This window comes from Aplysia californica, unplaced genomic scaffold (assembly GCF_000002075.1).
Source record: "Aplysia californica isolate F4 #8 unplaced genomic scaffold, AplCal3.0 scaffold01196, whole genome shotgun sequence".
Taxonomy (NCBI): domain Eukaryota; kingdom Metazoa; phylum Mollusca; class Gastropoda; order Aplysiida; family Aplysiidae; genus Aplysia; species Aplysia californica.
Window position 1 is genome coordinate 123556 of NW_004798466.1, and position 11974 is coordinate 135529.

An 11974-nucleotide genomic window follows, 5' to 3' on the forward strand; every position below is an offset into this window, starting at 1 on the left:
TATATATATATCTCACTCTCTCTCTCTCTCTCTAAAAGCTTCCTCTCTCCTCTCTCCCACCCCCACCAAAGCACAGAAATCAACAGGTTTTCCTCTCTCTCCCTCTCTCTTTCTCTCTTTGTCTCTGCCTCCCCCCCCTTCCACCCATCCCCCGTCCCCACCTGTAGGAAACCACCTTCTCATGTTATGTTGTGCCACCCCCTTCCTCCCCATTTCAGACGAAGCGGAACATACATTATTAATGCCAGGGTGTCCGGTCTCCAGCTCAGAAAAAATGGTCTTAAAATCCCCCCCCCCCCTCACACACACACACACTCACACTCACACCTACCCCCGGCCACCAAGGAGAAAGTAAATCGTCCCGCAAGACTTCTCTAGTAAAAAATCAAATAATAGAGAGTTCAAGTTTGTTTGTTTTTTACTTTAACATTGCAACGCTTCATTTGCTTGAGTAAAGAGAAGCACATCGACACAACAATGGTCATTTAGTGCTTCGAAAAGGTAAGACGGACAGACAGAAACTATAGAGGGGAAAGTAGAGAAGTAGAATGTACCATGAACCAGTGGAGCCCTCCAACCACCCACAACATGACAATGCAAACTATGGCATCCTCTAACACAAGACGAAAATGAAGCTTTTACATCTCAAAATGTGGCAAACTCTTCTCTGCTAGAACTGGTCTCACTGAAGCCACAAATCATCTTAATCCTTATTTCTTTTATTTCCCTTTAATTTTCCCAGCAGATACATTGATCATCCTCAGACACTCGGACGAGCCATTGTTATCATTACGATGACATGGACGTGTAAAGTGTGAATATGAGAATTAAAGAATTACATTTACTGATGTTCATAGCTGGATACACATTTTAAAAAACTCGTGTAAAGTGCCTTTACCAGAATTCGAACCATAACCTTACGGTTGAGATCCCAAGAACCTAACTACAGTAGTAGACCATTGAGAATCCCGGTGCCCCATGTTCCTCATGACCTCTGACCTTTTGAGCTGTGTTCCCCTGTCCCCTGACCCTGTGCAGGTGTGTTCCCATGGCTTCTGGCCGTGTACAGGTGTGCTCTCTTGGCCTCTGACCTTATATAGGTGTGTTCGTCTGACTTCTGACCTTGTGCTGGTGTGCCTCCCTGACCTCTGACCTTTTGATAGATGTGTGTTCCCCTGACCTCCTACCTTGTGCAAGTTCCCGAGCAGCCAGTGAAGGTCATTGTCCCCCGGCAGCTGGCTGTATGTCCGTCTGTGCTCCAGGAAGTGACGTAGGTACTTGACCACCAGCACACAGGTGACAGCGACAAGGACATAGAGGGTCAACATCTCTGCACTGTCACACCAACGTCTGAGCTACAACCTTGTCCAGATCTTTAGCACGGCCACCTGAAAGAGTTCAATAAAAGAACAAATGTTTATAGACATTGGAATGTTATACTCAGAACATACACACACAATCTCTCTCTCTCTCTCTCTCTCTCTCTCTCTCTCTCTCTCTCTCTCTCTCTTGACAAAATCACACAGATCACAAGGTTCCTTAAGAAATTACCTTTTTCCCCCAAAACAAGCGTGTGACGACAAGTGTCGGATACCCTCGCCTGGAGCTGTACCGCCCACCGCCCACTGCCAGACGGAGACGTACTGTCCTGGCGTCCCCGGACACGGGGTCTCTGTGCTGGTGCCACGCACCTCGCGACAAAATAACCTCCTGGCTTGCGCTAACAACCGGGGGCATATCACTATAACATTATTATATATACATACCAGTGTGTTCTCCGCGGTTCAAAGCAGGAGACACATAAAGTATAATGCGATTTCGTCGGCTGAGAGCGGTGGCACTACCTCACGGTATGACGGTGGCGTGGTTGCAACAACAGCTTTGAGATAGAAGGCATCCTGGCACAAACTGATTGCCCGACTCGCAGTCTAAAAACGAACGCGTTTGTTTTCAGGCCTGTATTAGACTTAGACCAAGGACCTTAGAACCTGCATACCCTCCTTCGCTCAAACTTACACTAAGTCTTACAGCTAGGACCAGGTGTTACCTAAAATCTGGCCGCTTTGGTTGATTGTCGAGCGTCTATCGCCGGCTTACTGAACTTGTTGATCCCAGCGAGGGATTTCACAAACGCCACGCACCATACACGGCAGACCTCGCCTAACACGGTCATGTATTTTCTGGATATAACGGGGTCCTTTGGTTTTGTAGGGTCGAAGCAACATATCATGAGACCGGTGTGCGAACTAATTATTATCCACCACTGTAATGCTATTTGAACGGGACTGTTTTGTGCCCGTGAGATCGCTCTATGTCCCAGCCACAGTGTGTGTCAACAGCATACTTAGCAGCTCAACTTCAGGCAGTTTCATTACATCCCAGCTGTCACTGAGATCATTACAGGCTTTTTTTTAAGATTGCCTGGGAGCTATGCAAATAAAATTTAAACGTAATGCCTTTTTCTCTCGATTTGACAAAAGCAGTTCGTGTGACTTGCCACCACAGAACACCGACACAAATGAACATTATCTTGTTGTTGTTGTTGTTGTTGGAGAACGTGAGGCTGGATGTGTATTTGAATTTTTAAATGGGAAAAAGGCATGTGGCACAGAACGTGTGAAAACAAAATTCAAAAAATGTGTTTAGCACAACTTTGTTTTATTTACACCTTTAGAATTATTAGCCAGTTGTTTGGCTACACGTCGCATATTCTGACACATATTCCTACTGTTTGGAAATGTTCAGAAATCGTCCCTCGTCCAAAGAAATAAAATGTAACAGAAATGAATTACCTAAGACCAATAGCCTTATTGTTTGTTTAGTATAGGGTTTTACGGCGCTCGCAACTGCATAAGGTCATATGAGCGCGCGGGACACACCAAACATTTTTTCGTTGGTAGGAAATTTTGAATTTTGCCCGGGTGGCGGCCGAAGCCTACTCTTATCGATTTTAGACCACCAAGGGATCTTTAACGTGCACAACTTGCACACGGGCCCTCCGAGATTTTTCGCCCTTGTCCGAGAAGGCTAGGTGTAGATCTTTCCTACCAGAAGATCAGGGGTGTGGCAGAAAGACAGCAGTTAGGAGGAGCCAAGGAGTAGCAGTAGAAAGGCTGCAGAAAGAGTCAGGAGCCCAGAGGAGGGGGCAAAGGAGGTGAGGGGGAGGGGGCAGAAAGTGGAAATGAAAGCAGACAACAGAACATTGTTAGAGATCAGGAAAGGATGTGAAAGGAGACAATTTTAGAGAAGAAAATATTTTGGTCGCTACCCGGAATCGAACCCGGGACCTTTGAATGAGAGGCCAACACCTTAACCTCTAGGCCACGAGAGCCCCTCCAATAGCCTTAACTTCTATCGTTATAAAATGTCTAGAAAAATAAATGTGTTAAAACACTGAGCCTATCCAGGACCCCCTACAATTCGCACATTATCGTCATGGGAGATGTGTGGAAGACGCCATTCTACTATTTCTTGACAACATCTAAAGACACTTAGACAAACCAAAAACATTCTGTAGGATCTTGTTTGCTGATTTTTTTTCAGCCTTTAATACTATCCAGCCAACTATCCAGAAAACACAGGTACTAAGTTTTAAAGTCAATTTAACATCATGGATAGGGAATTTTCTGACGACCGAACGCTCTCTAACCGTACAAAAAGTTCCACTGATACACGCCTCCGATCAACCTGCAACAATTACCATTGCATCTGCCACATTAAAACCAAAGAAAGGCTCGCGCTACCCACGTCGCTCAGAAATAAGCCCAAATACATCGTTTTCCTCTGTGCCTTTGAGCCACTTGAGATTTTAACACGCTTGCCGTCTAGGACAGCAAATCTGAAACGTTACCTTGTCGATACAGAAACAGAGGGATCACTATATCCCGCTTCTGCACATGATCGGAGAAATGGACAATCTTCTACCCCACTCTCCGCAGCTAACGGGGCTTCATCCACGCATGGGGAGAGCGCAAAGATGTTAGCGTGTGTACAGTTTGTTGTAAGGTCTCTGTGAAGTGCAACATTTCGCAGACGACAGACACCGGGAGATGTTATACCACGGGTTTATCTTGCTGACATCACTCCACCCGACCGGCGGCTGTGGTGTAGCGAGTAGGCAATTCACCGTCACAGGCAGGAAACCCGAGGTCGATTTCCGATTGGGGAGAAATTTAATCGAGTATCCCGGTCTTTCTGCTGGGATGTTTCGTCTCTTTCAGCTCAGGTTGGCCCTGACAGGCAGAGTCGAAGCCCGCCTCTTAAATGATCTAAATTTTGTTGATGGGGCGTAAACCACACCCATTTAAAAAATCATTCCACCCATCTTAGGTTCAGACTTTTTCACAGCCCATAACTTTGCCATTGACCTCCGTAGCAACGTCTATTGTCTTTAGACGACATTCCCATTCTTCTCAAGAAACCAAAGCTCCAACAGGTTCAACAAATGTCAACAAACGTGGAGTTTAGCACCACACTGTCACTAATGACCCACCAGTAAACTCTGTCAACAAGTATAGTGTTGAGCACCACATTGTAATACATGGACCACCGGTTTAACTAGCGTGGAGTTAAGGACTTCATTGTCACTAATGGCCCTCCAGTTCGACAACTCTGTCAACATGCATTATGTTGAACACCACATTGTCAGCAAATGGCTCACCAGTCGTGCCCGCGTCCGACATTTGTACCATGAAAACCTCGCAGCCGCCAAAGCTGAATTTTTAAACGTGGAAGAGATTGGCATTACCCGTCGGTCTGACTCACTTTGGTCTTCACCCCTGTATGTAGCTCCGAACTTAGACGGACAGTGTCGACCCTGCGGGGAATACAGACTCCTCAACACTGCTACCAAGGATGACCGATATCCCTGACCTCATAGACAATATTCCAACCATCATCTGTCCGAATGGGCCATCATCTCCCTACTCTATCCAAGAAGTGCCGCCACACACGACAGTACAACAGTCACACACGACAGTACAACAGTCACACACGACAGTACACGTACAACAGTCACACAGATCTGTCGGCAGAAAGCTTCTCACTGTTTTATGCCACGCTGTCAGAACCACAGTGAGGACCTAAACCAGGTCAAGAGATCTGCTCCCTACGGGGATGCCGGTTGCCTTTTGTGCAAGTCTCTTGACGTAACCTCAATAATATATTATATGACCTCACTCGTCATTGCCAGACATAACCACCAAAAATATATGTGACCTCTCCAGTCATAGCCAGACGAAAGTTGCAATGGGACATGCTGAGCTACGAGGCCATAAAGGGAAGAAACTGGCCTCCAGTGGATTTGTTGTTTTTCTTTTCTCATGAAAGTTTGATGATTCTTTAAATGTCATTTCAGAAGAACAAAAATAAAAGCTTTACTTCACTATCATTACTGTGCGTTTTATTCTGATTTATTTCTGAGGTGTGTTTAGTTTGACATAACATTTCGCTCAATTTCTGCACCTACTGTCTCATTATCATGATTCCACACCTTACAGGAGTAAAGTTTCCTTACTATCGTCAGATTTAATCTCCTATTTACTTCACTGGTTTTTTAATTGTAGGGAAAGGTTAAAAAAAAACACCTCAATTTGTGAAATATCCGACTAGTGTCTGAGTTTGATTGGCTCTTTCGCATATTGTCGTGCTTTGTGCGCACACCTGAGGAAAGGAGGGGGTGCGGGGCTACAGAGAGAAAGGCCGTTGAACGTGGGTACCTGTGAGAGGTAAGAGAGAGAGAGTGTGTGTGTGGGGGGGGTGTGGGGGGTGTTTCTGGGTGGTGCTTGGACGTGTGTATGCGAGCGTGTGTGTGTGAAAGAGAGAATGGGCGAAAGAAAGGGGGGGGGGGAGAGAGAGAGAGAGAGAGAGAGAGAGAGAGAGAGAGAGTGAGAGAGAGAGAGAGAGACAGAGAGAGACAGAGAGAGAGAGGGGGGAGTAGGGTAGAGAGGGAAACGATGGGAGAGGGGTTGTGGTAATGGGGGGGGAGGAGGGATGGTGTGAATTATAAGTTCATTGACAGTCTCTGTCTAAGTGTGTATATTATTATAATAGACTAAAGAACGTCACAAGCTACTTGCGCCAATGAATGGCTGTTGACACCTTCGTTACAACGACAACGAAATCATGAATACCACCATTACAACCTAATGCTAATAGCGCGCGGAACTTTCAGAACGCATTATCGATAGCTCATGAAAGGTCCTCACCACCATCGTCAGATTTTGCCGCTGATGAAGCAAATTCTGAGGTAACGTGATTTAACTGATTGTGCAGAGAGCTGTTGGGCTGCCATCTACTCGTCAGCGAGGAAATGTTGGTACGGTTTGAAATGGGTCATCCTGAATTTACATAATCAAAGTGTGTGTGAGTGTGTTTGTGTGTATACGTGTGTTTGTGAGTGCGCGCGCGCGTGTGTATGTGAGAGTGTTTGTTTGTTTTGTTTTTGTAAGTGTTTTATGGTCATCCTGAATTTACATAATCAAAGTGTATGTGAGTGTGTTTGTGTGTATACGTGTGTTTGTGAGTGCGCGCGCGCGTGTGTATGTGAGAGTGTTTGTTTGTTTTGTTTTTGTAAGTGTTTTACGGCGCTCGCAACTGCATAAGGTCATATATCATCATCATCATCAACATCTTCATCATTACTACATGTATTATCAACATTACTTTTTATAAATCAATTACAGTGGAGTCCGCCTTAAGTGAACACGTTTTATTTGAACAATCGGTTAGCGTGAACGATATTCTGTGGTCCCGATTGAAACTATTAGTTTAAGTTTAAAACATAGGGGATAAAACGAACCGGTTTCATGGGGAAATTGGATAAAGTGAACGCCCAAAACGAGTGAAAGCGAAGAAGGGACCGACTGTGTCACTGTGGCCATGTTGTGAAAATAAAATTCTTTGCCTCGGGTATCGGCAGACAATCCCAGCTCGGCGTTGGCGACGGCAAATCCCAGTCAGAAAGAAAGAGCTCTTGCCTGGGCTCGCCCGCTGTGTTGTCCCCTCACCCCACCTCCACCCTAGACGCACCACTGCGCGTTGCTAGTTTCTAGGCCTCCACCCGACCAAAGTGGTTAAACTGAACCTCGGATAAAGTGAACAGTTTCTTCTGGTCCCAAAGAGTTCACTTTAATCGGACTCCACTGTATATTCTTTTTTTTCTTTTTTTTCTTTTCTTTCCTTTCTTTTCTTTCCTTTCTTTTTGTTCTTTTTTTAATAGGGGAGTATGCTGTTTGGATTAAGCAGTGGCGCCCACAAACCACCTGTAGGCTATTTCGTCTCTTCTGATAGCCAGACGTCAGTTTGTGTTGTAGTAGGGTGAACAGAGGAAACTGGTTTAACGTGTGTAACTGCGTGTTTTACGCCCTAACCAACTCAGTTTAGATGATTTAGGAACCCGAGAGGAGACTATGGCAAAATGCCTGTTCTAAAAGGACACACACACACACACACGCACACACACACACACACACACACACACACACACACACACACACACACACACACTCTCTCACACATCCTCTCTGCCACACACATCAGTACACAAACACACAGAATCTAGTATCAGTAGCATGGTAAGTCATATGTTTTTCATCTTTGACTTCAAACACCTGACCGACCCACAGAGACACTTTGATCTAAAATACTGATTTTTTTGCTCCAACTCTGGCTCTGGGAAATTTGATTACATATTTGTTAAATGTAGGTGTATTACACCCTCATCGACACAATTTAGGTCATATAAGTCGGGATTCAATCCTGCCTTTCAGGGCCAACCCGGGCTGAGTGGGATAAAACATCCTAACAGAAAGACAGAAACTCAATAAAAATTCTCCCCAGTAGGGAATTGAACTCAGGTCTCAGGTGTCGCTGGTATTTGCATCATTGATCAGCACACCAACAGAGGCTATACAAAATGATTCATTTCAATATCCTGGTTATATTTCAACATAAATCAACATTACAAAGGCACACAGAAGATAAACAGAAACATTACACGTCAAAAATCCTAAACCTTGACTAAGTACATCTTGAATAGATATTCTGAAATAAAATGTTCAGAAAATTTGATGAAAAAAAGAAAACATTTCCATCCTTCCAAAATCCGTTAAAAATTGTTTAGGTTTTCGACAATGTTCTGCTTCATTATATTCCTAACAAGTAAATCAACCAATCGCATGCATTGTATCCCTGCAGAGTTATGCCAGCATCAGCCTCAACTGTTTCCAATTGCACAATTTTCTGTCTGTAAAGCTGTTTATTGAACCTGTCAACAACATGCAACTACAGTCTAGCCCACAAATAGTAAATTCCGTGGGACGTAGAAATCTCTTCGTTATGTAGGAACTATGTACATGTTTAAATACAAAGAATATACATGTGTTATAGATCTATATATTTAAGAAAATAATTCAGGACTTGAGAATCTGTTTGCTATGAGTGTGTTTCGCCATGAGAGTGTTCTGTGCGTGTTCTATGTGTGTGTTTTGCTATGTGATTGTTCTATGAGCATGTTTCACTATGAGTATGTGTGTGTTTCAATATGTGCTTGTTTTGCTATGTGTGTATTTCATGAATTATGTTTTGTTATGAGCGTGTTTTGTTATGAGCATGTTTTGCTAAGTGTGAGTTCGCTTTCTGCAAGTGTGCTTCTGTCTGGATGGACAAGTCTTTTAGTTTGAGTTTAATGGCACTTGTAACACAAACAGATCATTAAAGTGCCAAAGATTAGAGGTGTTACTAAAAAGTAACATACAAAGAAAAGAAAGAGGAGAGCTAACGACAATAAATATCAGAGACTGCTTGCGACAACGATGAAATACTTTCACACACAAACACCAGCAGCAAGTGGCCCACATCCACACATCACAGGGTCACAGAGTTGACAGAGTCAGAAAAAAACATACAAGGGCTTATATATATACAGTCAAAACTGTTCAAGACAGCTATCTATTTTCCATGAGAAAAGTAGTGCTTTGTACAGGTGGTTGTCGTAGGTGGCCTTTAGAGACGGTTCAGCTGTGATATATACACATAAAAATGTAATCTTCATGTGACAACCGTAATTTCTCCATTGAACGTAACTGACTCAATCAGTTCTGGGTGTTGCATACATGTAAGCTCCCTCCGACGCCTTCATTGTAACACTAGTCTTATGTTCAATCACACGGTCTGCATCAGGGCGGAGTTGGAAGCTGAAAGACAAAAGCAATTTAAATCATGAAAACAAAGGATGATGTTATATGCCCACATTAATTATTCTAAAATACTCGATGTATCTTGATTTGAACAGTGGTAACAAAGAAATATCATGTATTTCTTGAAAGTTATAGCATCTACAATGACATTTATCATCGCCATCATTCAATATTGTCATGTAGTTTTTATTAGAGTTTTACAGCACTTGCAACACAGTAAGGTCATATAAGTGCCGAAGAATAGATTATGTGTTACAAGAGAGGAATATACACAAAAAAGAAGGAGGGGAGATGAGGACTACAGATGTTTGATAGGAAAGAAGGAGCAAACCACACCAGAGCACCCACCAACCACCAACATATTGTCATGTAGTGAGTCAAAATTTTTGCAAAAAATGATAATCAAGTATGAGGTAGAGTTTCATGAGCTGAATCAATTGTTCCCTCTCATTTCTCCCCTTAAAATAATAACAGATTTAGATGAATACATGTACAGTCAAACCTGTGTAAGACAGAATCGCAAGGGAGCCAGAAAAAAATTCCATCTTAGACAGGGGAATTTAGGGGGAGATGAAGGTTAGGGGGGGGGGGGGGGAGTTCAAAGGCCCAGCCGGTGGGATCAAGGATTACTTGTCCAATTGTCCAATCGGCAAGCAATGGTCAAAATTTCACACCTCTCAATTGCTATCCCGTCTGATAATGACATGCGTCAGTCTTACTTATCCAATTACAAGCAGTGCTTGCTTTCATATAGGACAACTGCTTGACCAATTAAAAACAGAAACATTTGAACATCTCCTTTGCTTCCACCTTTTGCCCCATCCACCAATGCCACCCCTCATTGCCATCATTCTATCAAACGATTCAAGGAACTCTTTTTCTCGTCTGGCCATACGATCAGGGCGACAGGCATTGGTCAACCAAATTTCACACCTCTGGCTTCTGGCTGCCCAGGAAAGTTTCCGTAGTGGCTCGCTACTTGAGCACTCTCACGGGCAGTTGTGAGATTTCACACCCACACTACACTGACCATCTGCATCACTCAGGGCTCACATGACGGGGTAACATCTACCCCCAAACTGCACCCCTACTCCTCTTCCTCGCCCAGCAGCATGGCCATAGCCCTAAGATTAGAGCCGGCGGAACCAAACTTTCGAGTTTTGTTTCAAATCAGGGCTGGGCGGGCAAAACATTTTCCTTCTTAGACAGGGGAAACCCTCGGAAGGGAGCGGATTTTTCTTTCCGTTTCCGCGTTTTTCCGTCTTATACAGGTAATTAAAGAGGAATATATCAAGGGGGGAGCGGGGAGATTCCGTTAAGACAGGTTTCCGTTTTACACAGGTTTCCGTTATGGAAGGTTCGACTATACAACATTTTGAATTAAGACAGTGTTCTGCCCAAAATAAAAGTTTTTTGCTTTTGCTGTAAACCTCACATTTTGAAATACAACAATGTGCAACAATGATGAATGGCGACAACGATGTGTGGTGAGTGTGCAGAACGCATGAGGAAACATCTATTTATATGACAGACAGTGGAAGATTTACAACCAGCGGTGTCTCAACTCCTCATAGTATAGACGGGAAGTTTGTGCTGCTGCATACTTGGAGGACAAAATGTGGCTGGGTACAAAGGAGGAAGAACGTGCAGTACAGAGACACTTTTTTAAATTGTCTGACACTTTGGTGGAGGTGACGACTGTCTGTCCCTGTCTGTCCGTGTCTGTCCCTGTCTGCCTGTGTCTGTCCGTGTCTGTGTCTGTCTGTCCGTGTCAGTCTGTGTTTGTCCCTGTCTGTATGTGTCTGTTGGTGTCTGTCCCTGTCTATCTGTCCATCCCTGTCTCTGTCTGTCCGTGTATGTCCCTGTCTGTCCACATCTGATGAAGAAATCCTCCTCCAGATGTTTACATGCACTAAGCCCAATCTTTGAATTTTTTGAAAATTGCAGGCTCTTAATCTGTGGTATTGGTTGCATGTGCTTAAGATATACTTTGTCAACATTCAAATTCTAAATGTTGAACTTTACTTTCTCAATCCAGACTCGAAAGTTGAAAAAGCAAGAAAAAGTAAAAAACACAGAAAAGAAGCATGAGAGACCAAGAGACACCAGAACACCCTACAGCCACCCATACAGTGCGTGGAATCTGAAGAAACAAGCTCACCTGGAGTTCTTTAAATGACACAGTGAGAGAACATGACACAACTTTAATACAGGGAGACAAAATGACACAACTTCAACACAGGGAGACAATATGACACAACTTTAACACAGGGAGACAACCTGACACAACTTTAACTGACATAGTGAGAGAACATGACACAACTTTAACTAACACAGGGAGACAGCATGACACAACATCAACTGCTGACATAGTGAGAGAACATGACACAACTTTAACTGACACAGTGAGAGAACATGGCACAACTTTAACTGACACAGTGAGAGAACATGACACAACTTTAACTGACACAACAAACGGACATGCCATAACAAAGGGAGAGATCAAAATCTAATGACTTACTCATTGATGATCTTGGCGACTGTGACTTTCATCTCATTCATGGCAAAGTTTTGCCCGATACAGTTCCTGCAACAGTTTACAAAAGTCAGCAGTGTCAGCCATTACAATTCTTCTATTTCGTGATCACAATTGTTCTATTTAGCCATCACAATTCTTCCATTTTGCCATCACAATTCTTCTGTTTCAATCATCTCATTGTGCATGTACGGTACCTCAAACTTTCTGTGAGGCATGCTGACAAATGAGTTACTTCTAA

General features: G+C 43.6%; 2 protein-coding genes across 3 annotated transcripts in view; both read right to left on the reverse strand.

Moving 5' to 3' along the window:
• LOC101846854 (cytochrome P450 4F3-like) overlaps positions 1-1328 on the reverse strand; it is a 26644-nt gene extending 25316 nt beyond the window's left edge. The window contains exon 1 of the mRNA XM_035973397.1: positions 1188-1328. Within this exon, the coding sequence (XP_035829290.1) occupies positions 1188-1328 (141 nt within the window). The remainder of the gene's footprint in view (positions 1-1187) is intronic.
• A 6591-nt stretch (positions 1329-7919) lies between these two features.
• LOC101845740 (cytochrome P450 4F4) overlaps positions 7920-11974 on the reverse strand; it is a 19762-nt gene continuing 15707 nt past the window's right edge. For both annotated transcript variants that reach the window (XM_005112146.3, XM_013090264.2), the window contains exons 12-13: positions 11719-11784; positions 7920-9194 (exon numbers count right to left, since the gene is read on the reverse strand). In XM_005112146.3, coding sequence (XP_005112203.1) covers positions 9089-9194; positions 11719-11784 — 172 coding nt within the window. In that variant the 3' untranslated portion in view covers positions 7920-9088. The remainder of the gene's footprint in view (positions 9195-11718; positions 11785-11974) is intronic.